General features: G+C 33.2%; 4 protein-coding genes across 4 annotated transcripts; 3 read left to right on the top strand and 1 right to left on the bottom strand.

Moving 5' to 3' along the window:
• The first annotated feature begins 1380 nt into the window (after positions 1-1380).
• Positions 1381-1825, top strand: LOC132034764 (uncharacterized). The gene is made up of 2 exons (XM_059425124.1): positions 1381-1628; positions 1741-1825. The coding sequence occupies exons 1-2, from the start codon at positions 1381-1383 to the stop codon at positions 1823-1825; spliced, it is 333 nt and encodes a 110-aa protein (XP_059281107.1).
• Positions 1826-6645: 4820 nt separating this feature from the next.
• On the top strand, positions 6646-8571 carry LOC132033100 (UDP-glucosyltransferase 29-like). Its single transcript, XM_059422968.1, has 2 exons — positions 6646-7559; positions 7674-8571. The coding sequence occupies exons 1-2, from the start codon at positions 6837-6839 to the stop codon at positions 8190-8192; spliced, it is 1242 nt and encodes a 413-aa protein (XP_059278951.1). The 5' UTR covers positions 6646-6836; the 3' UTR covers positions 8193-8571.
• Positions 8572-13070: 4499 nt separating this feature from the next.
• On the top strand, positions 13071-15010 carry LOC132033101 (UPF0496 protein At1g20180-like). Its single transcript, XM_059422969.1, has 2 exons — positions 13071-13289; positions 13788-15010. The coding sequence occupies exons 1-2, from the start codon at positions 13232-13234 to the stop codon at positions 14825-14827; spliced, it is 1098 nt and encodes a 365-aa protein (XP_059278952.1). The 5' UTR covers positions 13071-13231; the 3' UTR covers positions 14828-15010.
• A 140-nt stretch (positions 15011-15150) lies between these two features.
• LOC132033103 (uncharacterized) lies at positions 15151-18638 on the bottom strand. The gene is made up of 6 exons (XM_059422972.1): positions 18386-18638; positions 17953-18001; positions 17738-17864; positions 17050-17120; positions 16893-16965; positions 15151-16241 (listed from the first exon to the last, which is right to left on the bottom strand). Exons 1-6 carry the CDS (start codon positions 18582-18584, stop codon positions 16119-16121), a joined length of 642 nt encoding a protein of 213 aa, XP_059278955.1. The 5' UTR covers positions 18585-18638; the 3' UTR covers positions 15151-16118.
• Positions 18639-21171: the final 2533 nt, after the last annotated feature.

The following is a 21171-nucleotide window of genomic DNA, read 5'->3' as shown; positions in this document are numbered from 1 at the left end:
TCTACAACATCAGTACTTGATTAATTAGTTAACCAAAAAGAAACAAGAAGTAATTTCTACTTGTAGCTAGGGAGTGTTGCAACAATTATACTTATACTTAAGAAAAGAGATATAGATGTGCATGATCTCACGAATGAATGAGATGGGATGAATAAGACTACTCTCCTTTTAATTGTGAATTCTTGAAATAAAACAATTTTCAGTATAATACTTTTGAATTGAATACGAATTAATTGGATCAATTGGCTTTTAATATGGGATTGATAAACACTGAATCATGACGAGAAATTTTCACGGATTATCTATTTTCAGACAGATGTTTAGTAATGATTTTTTTTTTGTTATTGTTGCTTTTCTTACAACTTATGAACCTTTTAGGCCACGGTCTAGAGATTCTTTTGAGGAAACTGAAATCATACGAGAAAATGTTAGACCCTTTAATATTTTGTCTGCAAGATTGAGAAACACACGACCAAACACTCAGCCTGAGTCTAATACAGTATTAGCTGGAAGGATAATTTGTTAAGGGTTACATTTGATCCACTTTTAAAAATAGCGATGATAATCTAAAAGAGGAACATTTGTGTAAATCAGCAACCATAACAACGTCCAGGAGAAGAGCCCAATTGAGCTCGAACATTGGCAGGCTAGGCCCAACTGAGGTGGCGTCTATGCTAATTGCTACATACAAGTACTATACTAGTATAGTAGTATTGTACACGAAAACTATTTCTCAGTAACAGAGCTTCAAATAGTATATTGATTTTAATAATTTACCTTATCACAACACAAATTCTGATTACTAGCTTAATCAAAACAATTAATTTCAAATGTCCTGCATTTTCAATTTGTTTTAATGAAACTTGTAATTTCAAATCACATGTCAAATTTGTAGTTTGTTTTAATAAGGTTATAGAGAATCACGAATAACAAAATTTCAAATTCACATTGGTTAAAAACTTAAAATTTCTCAAAATCCATATGGTAATTTCAATGACAATTCAAAGTGGCAAGCGTCAACCTAAAGTGACGAAACTGACGTATCAAGATATTTAACAACCTAAATGGCGAAATTGAGTGCCAACATACTTGAACTCGTGGGCTATAATTTTTAAAAGACAGTGGCTTTATAAATATCATACAAAGTAACTTGTAATTATATTTGTTATTGTATAGATGACCTTGTAATCTCTTATGGAGCCAAGATCCGAGTAAGGACAATGGGGGAGATTCCGGACACTTTTTAGTCGTGATGGGGTTGCATCAGGGATCAACTCTTAGTTCAATTTTATTTGCCTTGGCATTGGATCTATTGACAAGTCACATTCAAGGGGGAGTAGTCATGGTGCATGTTATTTGCAGGTGATATTGTATTGATCGATGCGACGCGGGGTGAACGTCAGATTGGAGGTTTGGAGGCAAACCCTGGAGTCGAAAGATTTCAGATTGAGTAGGATTAAGACAAAGTACATAGAGTGCAAGTTCAATACGGTGACGAGTGACGATGACGTGGAAGTGAGGCTGAATACACAAGTCATCCCAAGGAGAGAGAATTTCAAGTACCAAGGGGCTATAATCCAAAGTAATGGGGAGATTAACGCGGATGTCACATATCGTATTGGAGTAAGGTGGATGATATGGAGGTCGCATCTGGTATCCTGTGTAATAAGAAGGCGCCACCAAGACATAAAGGTTAGATTTACAGAGTAATGGTTAGACCGACGTTGTTATATGGGGCAGAGTGTTGGCCAGTCAAGAACTCTCATGTCTAAAAGATGAGAGTTGCGGAAATGAGGATGTTGAGATGGATGTGTGGGCTTACTAGGAGAGATATGGTCAGAAATTTGGGACAAGGTGGGAGTGGCCTCTGTGGCGGATAAGATGCGAGAGGCGAGACTGAGATTGTTCGGACATTTCCGGAGGAAAGACACAGACGCTCCATTGAGGAGGTGTGAGAGGCTGGCGATGGAGGACTGAAAGAGAGATCGAGGTAGGCCGAAGAAGTACTGGGGAGAGGTAATCATGCAGGATATGGCAAGTCTCCAGCTTACTGAGGACCCTAGATAGGAGGGTGTGGAGGTCGAGGATTGGGGTAGAAGGTTAGTAGTAGGATTAACATGATTTTCCTTTCTTGTTGGATGAGTACCGTCATTTTTTTTATATTTTATATTTGCATATTTCTTATTCTTAGTTTTCTATTACTATTTGTTGTCTATTTACTTTAACTTTTTTGCTATCTTGATATTGTTTATGCTTTACTTGAGCCGAGGATCTATCAGAAACAACCTCTCTACCTACCAAGGTAGGGGTAAGGTTTGTGTACACTCTACCCTCACCAGACCTCACTTGTAGGATTACAATGGGTATGTTGTTGTCTTTTCTTTTTTTCTTTTTTTTTTCTTATCCCAACCATTTTCAATTGATACTGAATTTTATGATTATTTTCAATTATACAATATTGAAGTTTGTAAAAAAAAGTTACAAAAAACTTTATACAAAACGACTACTTTCTATAGTAGAAATATCTTAGATTTTTGAATTAAGCTACTCACAACTTCATATTGGTAAATAAAATTTTATACAACAATATTCAATGGATTGTATTGCAATCACATGACTAAAATTTTATTAACTTGAATTAATTCTTACCAATATAAATGATAGCAATATTTCTACGTGAAGTTAATAGTTTTATGTCTTTTAAGAATACTAGACAACAAGTATGAAAAAAAAAAAAACATATGCCTCTTATTAAAATTTGACTTTAGGTCATATATATATATTTTTAAGCCATCCTAGATTATCATGCATGCCATTGTGCTTCTCTTTCTTTGTATTTATAACTGAAGTTTTAGTGCATAATTAGAAGTCACGGAGATTCCTTCCATTTCTTTCGCAGACAATGTTACTAAAATATCTAATTAGCATTTTTATCCAAAAATATATTATTACCTAATATTTAGAAAGTTGCCTATTTCACAAATGTAAGAATCTTCTCTTATGCCTATTTCACAAATGTAAGAATCTTCTCTTACCTTTTAGCTCTAAGGAATATTTTGGAACTTTTGGAGAAAGTTAGTATAAAAGGAAAAGCTATTTGCATAAATTTTTATTAAATCTTTTCTTTATTTGTTTTAAAGCAATAACTATAACTATAAAATTGAATACGCTAATTAGGTAATAAGCAACATTTTACTTCCTTATTTTTCTTATTGTTTCCCTTTTTTTCTTCGTTTCAGAGATTCTAATGTGGTTCCTGCACTTGCAATTACTCTGAAATTATCAGAAGGGCTCTTATAATCCATTGTAATGGAATTACTTTGAAACTACCAGAATGGCTCTTCTAATCCATTGTAATGGTGCTTCTTAATCACTCATAATGACATTTTCCCTTGCAATTAATTTGAGTATCCCTAATAAATACACGTGATTATAACAATAATTGAATTTTATTAATCGACTAGTTAAACGCATGTACAAATCCTATAAAATTTCTGAAGGTTTGGTAAAAGTGTCGGAGTTATTGGATTCTGTTAAACACCGTATTGATTAAGCCTATGTAAGTAGACATAACTTTGGCAACAATTGAAATTACATTAATCAACTAGATAAATGCACGAGCGATAACCTATAAAAATCCTGAAGGTCTAGAGTAGAAAAATTAAATATATTCAATACGGGTAAATTCCTTCGGGCACATCTGATACAATTGAATACGCTTAAACACAAGATTCGTTAAGCCCTAGCAAGTACACATTATTTTAGCAACAAATGAAATCATACCAATCGACTAGATAAATGTGTGCATGAACTCAACAAAAATTCTATAGGTCTACAGTAAAAGTATTAGATTCGTTGAATGCACTTACATAATGAAATGATCAAGCCCTAGCAAGTACACGTGGATTTGGCAACAATTGAAATTATACTAATCGACAAGATAATTGCACGTATGGGGCCTCAGGTTCCATGTATGATGCTATGGAGTGGATACTAGATTCCCCATCTTTGTTCATGATGTACTCAGCTTTGATTTGATTAATCATTAATCAAAATGCCTTTTTTTTTAAAAAAAATCACTTTCATGACAGATATTGGGTCACTTGTTCCTACTCGTAGTAAGTGTGATAGATGAAGAGAGACTTTCAAGAATCAAAGATCGGTTAATGAATATTTGAGGATTTACAAGGCTACTTACACACGATTACATACAAATGTGGGGCAAGTCCGTGTGTAGAGCGGAGTGTGTATCCGAAGCGTAAGCCTCATGGATATAAAACCCACAATTAAGCTCAAGGACATTTTGGGAGTGCCTCGTCCAGGAGCGAGCCCCAATTGTGCCTTCTTAAACATTTTGTTATAATGCAATTTGTAATTTCAAATCCCATGTCAAATTGCGATTTGTTTTGTAATTGGAATTCTTATAATAACATTATAGTTGAGGGGTCAGCTCCGCTCCATTAGCCTTTGGTCAAATAATTATTAATGTACCTCTGGATGGCTGACACGTGGATTTATAAGCATGAAAGTTGGGTTTACTTTCTAACTTATTTTCTATTTTTGCTTGTATTCTTTATTAATGGTACTATTAAAATATATGGTGCCCTGTATTCTTTCTCAGGTTCAGTAGTTTGACCCCTAATGTACAAAATGAAAGTAATTCGGTGTGACTTAATTTGATTGAGTACTTGCAGCATAGGAATGCTATATATTCTAATTCGTTTTTTTTCTCATTTCAGTATTATAAAGCAAAACAGTTCCAATTTTCTACACTGAGAGGGCTCTATAAATTTTTCAAGAACAGGTTAAAACGATGAAGAAATGAAGAATCTGAGTTTTTTTTTGTTTCTTTTCCTTGGTTCTTCTTTCTTCTATTATATTATAGTAATAATTATTCAACATAACATAGATTAATAAAGAATACAACCAAAAATAGAAAATAAGCTAGAAAGTAATCCTAACCTTTCATGCTTATAAGTCCACGTGTCAGTCATCCGGAGGTGCATTGATAATTACTTGAGCAAAGACTAACGCAGTAGAGCCGAACCCATAGTGAAATTGTGAAAAACAAAATTTTAAATTCACATTAGTTAAATTAAGATTCTCAAAATTCATATGGTATTGCCAATGACAACCCAAAGTAGCGAAGCTAACGTGTCAAGAGATTTAACATCTTAAAGTGGCGAAACCAATGTGTCAAGATATTTGAAATCGTGAGTTATAATCTTATAAAATGTAGTACTCTTAATATATCATAGGGTAACTTGTAATTATTATTTTTACGGTAAATATTAAAAATTGTTTGGCATGAATAGGGATAGAAAGACTAAATGGCCTCCGCTTTTTAATTTTTTTAAAATCATAAGTCCCGAATGGACATTTTTTATCAAACAAACCAAAAGCTAGTTTTACATTGTACTGCCATTATGACTGTTTTTCTTCCATCTCTTCCAATAATTTCAATTGAATATTCAACTACCTTTTTCTTTCATCCGAGAATATCTAATTACCTAACTCTTAAAAGGTTGCCTATTTCCCAAAATGTAAAAATCTCCTTTGCAATTCTCTTACCTTTATTAACTTAGAGGAATATTTTGAAAATCTTGGAAAAAGAATGTGTAAAAGGAAAAGATATATACATAAATTGTTATCAAATCCTTTCTTTGTTTGTTTTAAAACAATTATTGTATAACATAATACGCTAATTTGATAAATAATATGTAACGTTTCAGTACTTGACAAGCAAATTGTATCTATTAAAGTATCTCAAGAATACAATAGAGGGTAACTTGCAATTATATTTTTATTTCAAGGAACAAAAAAATGTTTCATTAGAATTGGGAATACAAAGAGTAGATCATTGATTTCCGATTTTAGCTTCTAATTAATGTTCCGAATGGATTTAATTAAAGACTTAAAATTTGATCTTATATTCATATGTCATTATTAATTCTCCTTTTATATTTGTGTTAAAGTTTTGTTACGTAACATGAAGTTATAACGGACACTCGAAGCAAATGAACAAATTATCTGTTTCCCTCTTCATAATTTTAAGTTTATTTCCTTATTAGAATTAGAAGTATGATTCTCCCACTTTATTGTACTAAAAATCTTTATCACACGTAATTTTCATTAATTATCACGAGATCTTTCATTCTATAAAAACTTACTCGCACTCGAAGGTTATACCAAATCAATATACTATGTAATGACGTGCATCTACTACTGCATACTCTTTTATCAATTAATTATGGCAAATTAATGTGTATTTTCACTTCAGTTTTATTACTAAACCATAATTCAAATATATTAATTTGGTGTAAACACGAAGTGAGAGTAAGTTTGACCCCATACATTGAGTGAAATGACATATTAAGAGTTTATCTATGAAATTAAAATAGTAGACTGTAAATCATTAAAATAAAAGCGCATGGCTGCTTGGGATCTTTGTTATTTGATACGTAGTTGTCGTAGTAGTAAGGTGAATTAGTAGATGGTATCTAAATATTTAGTTAAATATACTCCAACTATAAAATCCAATTTTTATCCTTTCTTCAACGGTATTTAATTTGAGTACTAGATTTAAAAGGCAATAAAAAGATCCTATATTAACTCTTCTTTTACATAATACACAAGATAAAAAGGTTAAGATATGTAAATTAATTTGTGATTTTTGTTCAAGATTTATTTTCCTTGTCTAACCATTTTCCATTTATATGAAAGTTAACATAATTATCACAACGACATCTATTATAAATTATAATGCTACCTTCATAAGAACATCACCCTTCATCTAACTACAAAGATTGAAAAAAAAAAAAAAAAAAGACGTTTTCATGGATACTTCAATGGAGATCAACCAAAAACCAGTTCGTGTGTTGATGTTTCCATGGTTGGGACATGGACACATTTCTCCGTTTCTCGAGTTAGCCAAAAAGCTCGTCACAAGAAACTTCACCATCTACTTGTGCTCCACCCCCGCAAATTTCATTTCCATCAAACAAAAACTCATTAACGAAAGCTTGACTGAAAAAATTCACCTCGTTGAGCTTCGACTTCCCTCTTCTCCCGACCTTCCTCCAAATTACCACACCACCAACGGTCTCCCACCCCATCTCATGTCCACACTCAAGAAGGCGTTTGACAAGTCCCGTCCAATTTTCACCCAAATCCTTAATACCATTAAACCCGACTTGCTTCTTTACGATTTGCTTCAACCATGGGCTCCAATAGTAGCATCGAAAAAAAATATCCCATCGGTTGTTTTTGCCACGAGTAGCGCCACCATGTTTTCCCACATGTTTCACACTTTCAGATACCCTAACTCGGAGTTTCCCTTCTCCTCTATTTATTATCGCGATTACGAGTTCACTCGTATGCTCAAAAAGCAAGATTTGGAACCTATTGAGCAACAACAAAAAGATAAAACTAGTCTTAAGTTGTGCTTCAAGAGGTCTTCTAACATTGTTTTGATTAAGGGTTTTGAGGAAATTGATGGTAAATATTGTGACTACATATCTAGTTTGACCAAGAAGAAAATCATCCCTGTGGGTCCACTAGTTCAAGAACCTACAAGTGAAGATGGCAACTCACAAATCCTAACATGGTTGAATCAAAAACAAAAAGGGTCAACTGTTTTTGTTTCTTTTGGGAGTGAATATTTTTTGTCTCAGGAAGATAGGGAAGAGATTGCTCATGGGCTAGAGCAAAGTAGGGTTAATTTCATTTGGGTTGTGAGGTTTCCAAAAGGTGGAAAACTCAAACTTGAAGAAGCATTGCCACATGGATTTTTCAAGAAAGTTGGTGAAAGGGGGATGGTAGTTGAAGATTGGGCCCCACAAGCAAAAATATTAGGAAATTCTAATATCGGCGGATTCGTGAGTCATTGTGGATGGAATTCTGTTATGGAAAGTATGAAAATTGGTGTTCCAATAATTGCTATGCCAATGCATCTTGATCAACCATTGAATGCTAGGCTTGTGGAAGAAGTAGGTGTTGGTTTGGAAGTTGTTAGGGACAAAGATGGAAAACTTGATAGTGAAACAATAGCTCAAGTTATCAATAAGGTTGTGTTGGACAAAAGTGGAGAATCCATGAGGGCAAAAGCAAAGAAGATGAGTGAAACAATTAGAGCCAAAGGTGATGAAGAGATTGATGATGTTGTCCAAGAATTGCTCAAACTTTGCAAGTGATCAAATGTTGTCTAGTTAGCTTTTGATGATTTGCATGTGCTTTCCTAATTTTTTTTTTTTTTTTTTTTTAGGTTTCAGTATCATGCTTATGAACTTAGGCATGTATTGGTGGAGTACTAATTTTTTGTACTCCTCAATTAGGTCTTGTTTTGAATGATGTTTATCTTAGCTAGCTAGACAAATTGATCTGAGACTAGCAAATATGAATGTCAAAATTTGCATTAGTTCAATAAAAAGTTGAAGTTAATTAACTTTTAATGTTGGTTCTATTTTAGCAGAGGACAACTATTGAAGCTTATGCAATTTCTTCTTCTTTTTTTGTTTGATCATAAGACATGTATAAGACTAAGTTTCTTTGACTCGATTTGTTTCCTTCCATTTCTTCCGACAATGTTACCAGTATATATAATTACCTTCTTTATTTCATCCGAAAATATTTTATTACCTAACTCGTAAAAATTCCTATTTCACAAAAGGTAAGAAACTTTCTCGTGCTTCACTTACCTATAATAACGCAAATGATTATTTTGATAATTTTGGAAAAAGTTTGTGCATAAGGGAAAGGTATTTGCACTGATTCAAGTCAAATAGTTTCCTTGTTTGTTTTTAAGCAATAACTATAAAACATAGTAATATGTTAATTAGGTAGTAACGCTCGACTAATTAACCAGAAAATTATCTCTAGTAAGTGTTTCTTATAAGAAAAAAAAGAATCATCAACTGCTAAAATCTCAACAAAGAGGGCTTTTTATTCTAATTTCAGGATCAGAATAAAAAAAGGGCACTTCAATTTCTTGACATGAGTGGCTGGGTTTATTTCTACTTTCTTACCTTATGGGTACATGCTAGGCACTTAGCTTATGGTGTATACTTCTATATAGGCAGTCCTCAAAGCTGTAACAATAGCATAGGGCACATTTTGTTCAAGGATGAATTATTTATTCTCATTATCCCTCACAGAGGAAAGGACTATCTTCCCCTCTTGTACTCTTATTGCAGATGAAATGAACTGGTAGGGGTCTGCCTAACCCCCCACCACTGAGGTGGCTTAATTAAAAAAAAAAAAAAAAAAAAAAGTGTTTCTTATATGTTCATATCATTATTACTTTTTTCTATAGTATAATTTATCGTTAAAGTTTCGGCATATACCACGAAGTCACAAAGAATACTAAATTTACGTTATATTTCTCACAGATCTTCACACTCGAAAAGATAAATTAAAATGTGTGTTTATCTGTTCATAATTTGAACTATGAAGTTATAATTTGAAGAATTGGATTTCCAAACGTTTTTATATCTTATTTTGGAAAAGTGAATAAAACAGAAATTATCTAAATGGTAAGTAATATAAGTTATTTCCTTACTAGCATTAATTAGTAATATATGATCCCCGGCTTTATTTGTAGTAAATCTGCAGCTTGCCTAATTTACATTAAATTTTTACGAGATCTTCCATGTAAAAATTACTCTCATTAAGTGTTTGCACAAATTAAATCCAACTGATGGGTTGTGTATTTACACCTAAAATAGGGGTCGATTCATTTTGTGACACATTACAAATCCTTTTGAGTTTTACATCAAATCTTCCAGTAGATCTTTAATTAAGTTTATATGTAAGAGATCCAAAAATAGACTAAAAGAAATTTGTAGTCATTTTTTCCTAGTCAAATGGTAAAGGATTATGTCGAGCTATTCTCTTTAAAAAAAAAATAAAAAAAATCTCAGGATTCTCGAAAGAATGTTCTCTTGATATAGTTGCATGAGAAAAGGAATATGAATTGATTTTTTTTAAAAGATAACTTTAAAAGGAATGGACCCAAAGAAGTTACAAAAAACATGGTTCACCTAGTATAACGCGTGCACGTTTAAATTGTGGATAGGATTGCAAAGTTATTTATTCCAATGTAACACGAATTAAGTATTTACCGTTTCTTTCCCCCGTGTATCCTCCAACATTTACTAATCCAATATACCAAATTGACTTTTTCTACACCTACATGATACACTAGAATAAATTTACATTAAATCATATGTATAAAATAAGCGCTTGAACATGTCAAATCCCCAATAGTTAAGGAGTTCTCTCTACGAGAACCAGTGATATTGATACAGAATAATTCGAAAAAGCAAAAGAATCACTTTGATTGTTGAGATTTTATTTATATATAAGTTAGATTATGGCAGACAAGACTATATATAAAATTTAAAAAGATCATATACATGCGTTAAAAGATGAAAGTAGCAAGTATTGAGGATAAAATGAGAGAGTGTCGGTTGAGATGGAATATCTATGAGCCGACCTTCGAATGCATAGGTCGTAGATGTGAAACTATAGACTATAGTGAGTGAAGTCTTAAAAAGAAACGGGATAGACCTAAAATCCTATAGAAGGAAGTTGTCTCAAAATACCTATAAATCCTTGGGAACAATGCAGACTTGGCTAAAGATCAAACACAATGAAAGAAAAAGACAAACAGTACAGTTATCTAGTACTGTAGTTGGGAATAAGTTTTAGACTTGTTAGAGAATTTCTGATAAAATTTATTTTTTACTTTTATTATGCGATTTGGTATGATCATGATACAAGTTGAGCTTAAATAAAACAGTGAGGATTCGTATAGTTGATTCTAACTTGTTTGTGATTGAGACGTAATTATTACTACCGTTGTTATTAGAGACGTAATTATTACTACCGTTGTTATTAGATTATGACTAGGCGCTTTAGGTACGTGTTGACCACGCAATTCCTCACCTCACCAAGAAAAAGAGAAAGCAAAAATTTATTAACAAAGCTAAATTCATGTGATATTAATTTCAAGTTAAAGAGATGGAAAAAAATGGATTGGGCTCTTCTCCATTTCACTTCTCTCCATTTTCCCCAAGTTCTACCTTAAATTAGGGATACATGGCATGAGTTAGAATTAATGGCTAAGATTTAATTGACTAAAATAAGGCTCTAACCATAGTTTACATAACTAACTTATCCATAAATGTATTAAAATATTTTCTCTCTCTTCCTATTTTAATTTTCCTAGACAGTAAAATATTTTTGTTCTTTATTAGTTTACATTTTATTCATTCTTTTCTCCGTCTTTGCGCCAAACTAATTTTTGGTGTAAATTTTTTTTTTGCAACACCCGAAAAATCATGACTGCCGATATCTTTCAGATTTTGAAGGGGGGGGGGGGGGGATTTCCAACCCTGCTATGTGGATAAAGAAAAATGAAAGGAATTTGTATACCCTCTTTCAGAAATATACCATTACCATTTGAATAATGGGTCTATATTCTGTGAATTAGTAAGCATCATAATTGAGAAAAATGAAAAATATCACCAATTGAATAATGAGGTCTATTTCTGCGTAGGGAAACAAAATAAGTGGGAGAAATAATTGGGGTAAAAGAGCAAAAATATTTTATTATGTAGGAAAATTAAAATAGGAAGAGAAAGATTTTTTTTTTAATATATTTATGGATAAGTTATTAATTATGTAAACCGTGATTCGGGCCTTATTTAAGTCAATTAAATCTTAGGCATTAATTCTAACCTATGCCATGTGTCCCTGATCTAAAATAAAACTTGGGAAAAATGGAGAGAAGGGAAATGGAGAGGAGCCCAATCGAGAAAAACGTACCCGTTCCTACCTATATCCCGAAGAAGCTTAAACGTGGACTCCAAGAAACAAACGTAAATTCAGGTGTTTAACTAACAAACATTTTCAAAAATAATCCGTCTTTTCCTTATTAAGAAACCTTCAAACATAATCACTAGTACCTAATTTTTTATTATACGGATTTGCCTCCCTCCTAAAACATAGAACACAAAAAAGCAAGAGAAAAAACATCATTTACAAGGCACTCATTGTTAGTAAATTTCATACCCTTTTAGTAACAAGTTCTTATTTGATCTTTCTCTCTCTTTTTTGGCAATGTAGCAAGCCAATGATATCATCCACATGAATTGTGTGGTGGTTTTGCCCTCATTTTATTTTATTACATGGGTTAAATTTTTTAACAGTAATATCTTGTCATCTAATAAAAAGTTTACTTCAGAAAAAAAAATTACATAGACTATTGAATCTCTTTTTACAATCTTGGATAATATTGTCTCAATTGATGAGTTTCACTATATTAAACTTATACTAATTACATTATCAAGTCGTTTAATTAAAATGTAACTATAAGTAAATATTTAAAATGAGTGAAATGGTTTAATATTAAAAAAAGAAGGTATACTTTTCTTTATATGCATGATATATGATTTTGGGTAATTCTGATCACCACATTATATTTGAGATTCAGCTAACTAGCCTTAGGTCTATGTCTTTACATAGTATTAGAGCAAACATAGAACTGAACTACTATCGACCCATTATAAAAAGAATTGCCACGTATTTACCTTTAATAAAAAAAAAACAAGTTGCACGTGAGGGTTGTGTTGGAAAAGATATAATTAAGTAATTAATAGCGTGCCCACTCTAACAACTTAAATTTTAAATGTGACGTTCTCACACTTTTAACACGTTAATTGTTCTAATAGATTAAATTACGCAAATAATATATATAATAAAAATACTTTACAGAGTATATAAGCTATGCTATTTAGATTTATCAGAAATATCGGACCTTCGAAAAGTTAATTATTTTTAAAGGAACCGATATAAATGCGACTGACATTTTCGAAAAGTCCAAGCAACATATGGACAGGATTCTTTAATTCGTCGACGTGATAACCTGCACACAATAGTAAGACCCAGCTTTCTCTCTGAACAAAGAAATAGAGAAAAGAAAAGGAAACAGAAAAGAAGTTACACTATTCAGTGGATGCTTTACACGTAGCGAGAGAGAGGTGTACGAGACGCAAACGTGTTATAAAAGCTATATAAACGTTTGTATCTTCAAAGCCATCAATTTCTTTTTCAAGCTTATAATTTTTTTTTCTCAAGAAACAGGGAAACTCATATATATACAAAGAAGAAATCAGTTGCTTTCAGAGCTTGTATTCTGGAAAATCATTTTCAATTCTCCTTCTTTCAACATATGCATCTAATGAGAAAATTGGTCTGGTTCAAGTTGAAATCGACTCTCAGAAAACAACGTAAGTTTCATATCCTTCTTCATGTTCCTCGTACTATTGTCTTCTTTTTCTATTACTAATAATTTGAAATTTACGTCATAGTTCTGTTTTTCCTTCAATCTTTTTATGGGCTTGTTATCTTCCTTCGTCATCTTCTTGCTAATAACTGAACTTCAATTTGTTGCTTAGTATTTAGATATACGCAACATTCATGGTGAATTATTCATGTTACCTTTGTTTTATCTCATATTATTTCACCATAACCTTTGTTCTACCTGAGATTATTTCACCACCCACTAGTTAGTTCTAAGAAAGCTAGTATTTCATGGTTGCTTTTTACTAGTATGATTCCTTAAGCCTATGACTATCATTGTTTCCGGTTCGTGTTATGATAGTTTTGGCTCGTTCTCTGATACCATGTTTCAATCTTGTGATCGTCTCTCGACTCAAAATGTAATAAGTTGTTAGACAGCGCGCAATATTAATGTTGATTTTAACTTTGTTGATGCAATTTTTCAGGTAGAATTGAGAATGACGGTTCAGGTAGCTTGATGAACAAGTCAAATGTGAACGAAGAGTATGTTGAAGCCCTAAGAACTAAGTCTTACGTAGAAATGTTCAATAAAGTTCAAGAACAACTGGAAGGTGGAAAATTAGATCATCATGATCGTAGATTATCGTCGTCTTCTTCTCTTCAACTCGATACAAATCTATGTGGAGAAGCACCTGCTGAAATCCCTGAATCATGTCAACTTCATCCCCTTATTACTAACTACTTTGATATAACCTTAGAAGCATGCAAAATCTGTGAGTTACTACTTCAAAATGTGCAACAAACAAGAGCTAATTATAGGAAGATTAGAAGGGCTGTTAGATTAGTGAAAGTGGGATCGGATTCGAGGCAAGATTATAGAGTATATAGAGAACTTGCTTCATTTGCTTCCATCAAGAATCCTTTCTCAGTTGTTAACCAAGTGCAGATTCTCGAGTCACACGAAGGTCATGATTTATTGCTTCAGAAATTATCATCACAATTCAGAAGAGTTAACAGAAGGATGAAATTCTTGAAATCTTGCAAGAGGGTATTTGGAATTAGCGTTGCAATAGGGTACACTGGTATTATGATAGCTTTATTAGTCCTAATTCTTCATAGTATGGTTTGCATTGTGGCTGCCCCTGGGTTAATAGCTTGCTCTTATAAGCTGTTCAAGAAAAGATTGAAGGTTGATAAAAGAACAATAAGTTCGAGTTCACTTGAAATACTAATAGCACAGCTTGATGTAGCAGCAAAAGGGGTGTACATATTGATTAATGACTTTGATACGATGAGTCGGCTAGTGCGGAGACTATATGATGAAATTGAACATAATAGATCAGTAGCTGATATGTGTGCTAGAAAGAAAAATGCCGATATGTTGAAGGAGGCAATAAGGGATTACAGTATTAACAAAGACTGCTTCATGGAGCAGTTGAAAGAGCTTGAAGAGCATGTTTGCTTGTGTTTCCTCACTATAAACAGATCAAGAAGAATGGTTCTACAAGAAATGGTCAACAGATGAGTTAGCGCAATTTATTGAATTAAAAAACGACTGAGTGATTTTTTAGTGTTCGTATCCTAATATTGGAAAAATTCTTTACCTCCACTTTGTGTTTCTCGTTTAACATAATGGAGTTCATAGCATGTTCAGAATTATTCTCATGTTTCTAGTTCTAGCAATACAATCCAATAAGATTGTTACATCAATATATATATATATATTAACTATGGAATAAATGTTATTTAATCATATCACTCTGATATGGACTGATGGAGCAACGAGGAAAGTAAAACTCCACCCATCCAAATAATACGCCAGAAAAGTAGTACTACTAAGAAGGTTAATTAAGTTCCAACTAGAAGAATATGTAATTTTGAAGCGAGGACGTCGCGCCTCCAACTTTGATGATGTTCCTCTGTATCTAAATATTACACCAAAAAGGTACTAATAAGAAGGTTAATTAAGTTCAACTAAGAGAAGATGCAAATTTTGAAGCGATGACGTTGTGCCTCCAACGTTCTTCTGTATGCCAAACACAGAAGCAGATCTTACTCTTAGAGAAAGAGAATCATTGCAGGAACATTGCTATCTCAGGTGACTACAGTGCCCTTCCGATGTCCTTTGGTAAGTTTTGGAATTTACAAACTCTTATACTTAATACAAAGTCGTCTACCATTGAAATAAAAGAAGAAATATCAACATGCTACGGTTGAGGCATCTGCACACAAATGTCCCTGCAAAATTGTCGTCCCCTGCTACTTAGAACCAGTGAACCTTCTCGCCTACAAACTCTTTCTATAGTTGAGAAGGATGTGCTTGCAAGAGCTTGTAATCTTAGAAAAGTGAGTATGCAAGGGAAAATGGCTGATTTTTTTTAAACTAACAATGGTGGTTTCTGCGACTAAGAAAAGTTAAAAAGTGCTTGGAACGGTTGAACCAACCCTTGTTAGTTTTAAAAAAACAGCCATTTTCCCTTGAATACTCACTTTATTAAGACTAAAAGCCCTTGCAAGCACATACTTTCTGCAGCTTCCGGTGCAACTATAGAAAGAGTTTGTAGGCAAGAATATTCACCTGTTTGAGTAGCAGGGAACAATAATTTTGCAGCGACATTGGTGTGCGGATGCCTCAACCGTAGCATGTTCCATATTTCTACTTTTATTTCAATGGTAGACAACTTTGTACTAAGTATAAAAGTTGGTAGATTCCAAAACTTACCAAAGGATGTCGGAAAGGCACCGTAGTCGCCTAAGATAGCTCATCAATTCCTGCAAATGCTGCCTTCAATGAGCTGATCTTCCACCTTGCTCGTTCACAATTGCAACATATCCTTTCTCAACTCTCTATACTCTTCAATGCCTAGCAAAGTGGCCTTGGCCTTGACCCAATCTGCGGGCTTTGGCATTATAATTGCAATGTATCCTTCCCTGTCTGCCTGCAATAGAAAACAAACAAGAGGAACACATATTTTTAACCAGAAGTGTACATATAATATGAGGAGGAAGATATCAAATGAAACAATATATCATAAATGCAAAACAAGTCCAATGTCACAATTATTGGCACAAGTTACACACTACTTACTGTCACATGGAACATGTCCCTGAGCAAGCTTTTTAACTATTAAAAGGAAAAAAGACAAAAAAACAAAAAAAAGGACTATTATTATGGAGGTCAAGTGTATCCTATTTTTCTTTTATCAACATCAACCAAAACAAGGTGTGGTGTGGATTCTGCATCAAACATTTCAAGGAGATTAAAGAAATACGAGCACGCAACTCCCTGAGGAATCAAAATATCTTTCTGAAATATATCACGGCAAAACATCTTTTAACAATACAATCTGTCACCCTCAAGTTGCGTCAAACATTTAATTATATTCTGAAAGATCAGCGTATGATTTTTTTTCAATTCACTAAAAGTGATAGTTCCAAGATCTTTATTATCAAGATTATAAACATTGCCGACAGCATGTTTATCGTGACTCCAAATACAAAATATGCTAATTGCAATGAAGTTCTGCATCGATTACCACAAACTAAAAGCAAAAATGTGCTCAATTGAGCCTCAAGGTAAGAACTCCTACCGATGAGTTCAACAACTCTGGTTGCTTAATCAACCTATCATTGACTTCTAACAGAGAGCCTTTAACACAACACCTGCAAAACATGAGCAAACCATCGTTTTAATGATTTTAAGAGAATATCTATCAAACAAAGGAGTGTAAGAAGATAAATCCATACCTCACAATATAAGAAGCATCATTCGTGCAGGCTTTACATAATGCTGTGTTAGACTCAAAATGTTGGGCATTCTGCATAAGAACAAAGCAGTAACCTCATTTCATTAAACTGGAAGCATAAAGCACAAAGCGATAGAAGATTAGCTTTAATTGCACAGTTCATAGTTCGTGCCTATGTGCTAGATGATGGTACGCGGCCATGATGATTTGTGGTCTTTATGTAACTAATGTAATGTGTTGTTACAAATGACTGAAGCATGTACATACTTTCATGTTTCATAATTTCAATCATTTCTGGTGCTGAGGGTAAAGGATCCAGAACTAATGTGCCATTATCCGCACATATATTTACTGCTGACTCCATACGATGAATAGCTTGCAATGTATGTAAGGTTCAGAAACTAATCCTTTGTCAAGATAGTGGATACGTAACAAAATAATACTATCATTGCGATAGACCTTAATAACCAGATCAAAGCCCTTTATTTGCAAGACTAGAAAGTTCAGGATTCAGGAATATTTAACTAGAAGCTATCCAAAACCAGTTAAACATAAAAAATGAAACATTTTCAACTTGTTAGCTTTTATTCATACGGAAAACTGTAAGAAATATGTTTGACATATTTACAAAAGAAAGACATCAATTTCTTAGACTAAAGAAAAGAAAGTGGTGTAAAACGTTGAAATACCTTTTTGCGTTTTCCAGTGACCTTGAGTCCACTCCGATCAGACTTACCCACATTGAAATCAACCGAAGTAACTCCTCCTTCATCCTTAAAAGCAATGTGAGTTCGAGCCAACCCAACTATGCACAACCTTTGAATAACCCAATTTCACTCATATTTCAAATTTCAAAACAGCACACAAATCACAATAAACATGGACAAAAAAGTAAGATTAGTACCCATTGGCATGACGATGAACATACTGATCATGCCCAGCTTTCATAAAATCTGCAACAACAAAAAACAGCTTTAAACTAGGTTTCCGAATATAAAGTTTCTGTAAGCTCCAACTTTGAACCACTTAATATGGAACAAAGCAAAGAAGCATTAAAGCATAGACGATTTAGAATTTAACGGTTTTGGTATGTATATATATATACACACACACTGTCCCACTTTATGTGGGACAGTTGGTATTTAGAAAGGCAAATGTTTAATTTTGATCGTGAATTCCACATCAAGTTTTTTAAAATAATATTTACATATTTCGAAACTAGTATAAGTCAGACAATTCAAAATATTTAAAAGACAACAGTCAAATAAAGACTTGTTTGAATTTCAAGATCCAAACTGTATCACATAAATTGGGCCAAAGGAGTATTATCTATCTACCAGGAGCAAAATAGGTGACGAAGTTGGATTGAAGAGCAGATGGAGGGGTAAAAGGGAGATCTTCTAACTTTGGCACCAAAAGTTTCCTTAATTCTTCATCCTTTAGTGGTTCTGATTTCTGGGTTGCATCATTAGCAACTATTGTAGGTTTAACGTTGTTGAGATTCGAGGTTTGGACAGCGGCGTTTTGCGCCGTCATTGAAAATTAGGAGAACGCCCACCAGTAGGTTTTAGAGGAGTTGAAATAGAAGAGGGTTACCTCACCCAACAGGCTACAAATAGCCCCAAATTTTGTACGCCCACATCAAAGCCTGCCTTTCTCATGGCCCACCAATTTCAGCTGATTTATGCGCGGACTGCCCTTCATGGTCTTTGAGTACAAGCCTCGTTGTTCACGGTTTGGTTAAAAATCGAATTAAATTAATATTTATTTGGGTTGAGTTTAGTTTGATTTAAATTTTTAAAAATCATTTCGTTTGGTTTTAGTTTTATTAAAAGCAAATAGAAGAAAAACCAAACCGAAACGACAAATTTTATACATAATTTTTATAATTATACATATACGATATATTAATTTTAATAAATACTTTTAAATAATTTGTATACTTTTTAAGCAAAATTTGATTATCTCTAATAGGCTAATGAACTTTATACCTTGTCCAGTTTTAAAAAGAAATTCATGAATCCAAACTTATTTATTCAAAGAAACAACTAAGAGTTATCTAAATTTATTTTTTGAGTTTCTTATAAACTTTATTCACTAAATTACTTTGAAGTTGTCCCCCCGCAAAGTTTCAGTGTCTTTTTGAAAAGTTATGGGGGGTTTCTATGTATTTTCTCAAAGAGTAATGCTTATCATGCATAATAGCTAAAGTATAAATGAGAACATTACATTTTGGCTGAAACACGAAATTGCTTCAAAACGCAGATTTCAAGTTCTGTAAGTGCCCATTGTTCCTCTCATTAATTCAAACACAATGTTACCTTAGACCTCTTATCACCTCCTATTTCATGTTTGTGCTTAATTGTCTATCTCAACAAAATTAAATTTAGAGCTCCTAATCACTTTTAAACTTGTGAACATATGCCATAAAAATTATTGTCCCTCTTCACACTCACAAAACAAAGAACTATCGATCACATGCAGAGGCTAGATGTGAGTAAGTAAAATTGGGTAATTTAGCCCCGCAGGAGACATATCCTTCCACAAAAAGTTTATATACAGATATGTAAGTTCACAGAACTTAGGTGTAAGTATTATTACAATCTGTAATCAAATATCACTTAAGTACAATCATTTGGGTCTCAACACAAGTTTCAGTTTTATCAAAAACTAAAAAAAGAACATAGAATTTTCAAACTTGGCCAATCTGAGGTATGCACAAATGGTAGAGACCAAATAGTTGTGTCCGTCTCTTGCTTCCCTGCAAATTTTACTGCATAGAGTCTCCACATTCCTTTAGCTTCTTGGCTGGATCAACTCGCACTTCTTTCTTTAGAAAGCTGGTGGATCAATCTTTCTCTAAAATTTAACCATGCTGCATAAAAATTACTGTACATATCATCTCATAGCAAACTAATTTCCACGGTCAATAACACTTACCTCTTTTCTCATTTTGCTCGCATGGCTTCAGTGAACGCGGATCTGGTGCTTGCAAGAGAGAACTCAGTTGAGGGATAGCAACAATAATATCACTGCCGGGTTGAAAGTTGATTATAGGCCAACCAAACAATCCCGATCATATCAAACGAATAAGGCCCAGCCTCGCCATAACCATTTCTGTTGATCCTTCTACACCTCGCTCTCTCCTTGGGAATGACAGAGAGAAAGTTATAGCTGGAAATGCAGAATTAAGAGTGAAAATCAAGGAAATGGAACCAAAAAATAGAGGATAGGGTGATTCATTCAAAAAGCCAACCACTTGTTAGAACAGAGGTCTGTGCATCACATATCGTGAGAAAATGTTTACTACAAAATTTCAGCAGCATTTCCAACTCCTCCTGTAATACATCATAAACTTAGCTTTTAAAATTTATGATTCAAAAGAGGTGGGTACGCAAGTTAATTGAAATGAGATTCGATGAAGAATTTAACTCTATCTTGATTTCATGACTTAGTTATTCATCTTGTACCATAAAACTATATTCTAAAAGTTCTACTGTTCAGAGGCTATATAATTCAAAGAACAGTTACACAACCCAGTAGCTAAAGATATGTCATTCCAAAAGGAGCAGTAAATATGGCTGAAAATGTACATGAAGGCACAAATCAATGCTAATTTTTTTGCATTATGGTATTTTCCTTTATGAATTGATTCTCTTTAAAGATAAATTTCTTACTGAGCTATTTTCATTTGATCACATTTGGCTTCCTCCAAAGCGAAAACTTGTGGTTTTTCCTATATTTTTTTCATTTTAAGATCTAATATGAAAACATAATCTCACACCCTACCTGTGAATTCCTTAAGTCTTATTGTAATATTACTTAGCCTATTTATATGACATTGAACTTAATGTAATTCATTCCTTTGTCCAATATGATTTTGATCTTGTGGACCAACTCATTGGTCTAAAATTCGAACTTCTGATTTCAATCTTGTGGACCACCTCATTGGTCTAAAATCCGAACTTTTGTAACAATCGGGATTTGTTAAGCTCTACCTACTATTATAGTATATTCTTTGTCACATTAGAATTTTTGTACTATGTGTGAATTGCTCTTTAAATGCAAATGACCAGAAGGTATTGATTCTACCTGAAATTAACTCCAGTCACGCCACATCTAA

This window comes from Lycium ferocissimum, chromosome 10 (assembly GCF_029784015.1).
Source record: "Lycium ferocissimum isolate CSIRO_LF1 chromosome 10, AGI_CSIRO_Lferr_CH_V1, whole genome shotgun sequence".
Classification (NCBI taxonomy): domain Eukaryota; kingdom Viridiplantae; phylum Streptophyta; class Magnoliopsida; order Solanales; family Solanaceae; genus Lycium; species Lycium ferocissimum.
This window is presented reverse-complemented; position numbering and strand designations above follow the sequence as displayed.

What these genes read in the sequence shown, in the direction of transcription:
- LOC132034764 (XM_059425124.1), top strand. Translation starts at nt 1,381, where the DNA reads ATGCGACGCGGGGTGAACGTCAGATTGGAGGTTTGGAGGCAAACCCTG. An exon ending in ACATATCGTATTGGAGTAAG is followed by an intron (nt 1,629 to 1,740) that starts GTGGATGATATG and finishes TATATGGGGCAG; the next exon opens with AGTGTTGGCCAGTCAAGAAC.
- LOC132033100 (XM_059422968.1), top strand. Translation starts at nt 6,837, where the DNA reads ATGGATACTTCAATGGAGATCAACCAAAAACCAGTTCGTGTGTTGATG. An exon ending in TCATCCCTGTGGGTCCACTA is followed by an intron (nt 7,560 to 7,673) that starts GTTCAAGAACCT and finishes TTTTTGTCTCAG; the next exon opens with GAAGATAGGGAAGAGATTGC.
- LOC132033101 (XM_059422969.1), top strand. Translation starts at nt 13,232, where the DNA reads ATGCATCTAATGAGAAAATTGGTCTGGTTCAAGTTGAAATCGACTCTC. An exon ending in ATCGACTCTCAGAAAACAAC is followed by an intron (nt 13,290 to 13,787) that starts GTAAGTTTCATA and finishes GCAATTTTTCAG; the next exon opens with GTAGAATTGAGAATGACGGT.
- LOC132033103 (XM_059422972.1), bottom strand. Translation starts at nt 18,584, where the DNA reads ATGACGGCGCAAAACGCCGCTGTCCAAACCTCGAATCTCAACAACGTT. An exon ending in GTTCATCGTCATGCCAATGG is followed by an intron (nt 17,865 to 17,952) that starts GTACTAATCTTA and finishes GGTTATTCAAAG; the next exon opens with GTTGTGCATAGTTGGGTTGG. An exon ending in GATGCTTCTTATATTGTGAG is followed by an intron (nt 16,966 to 17,049) that starts GTATGGATTTAT and finishes CATGTTTTGCAG; the next exon opens with GTGTTGTGTTAAAGGCTCTC.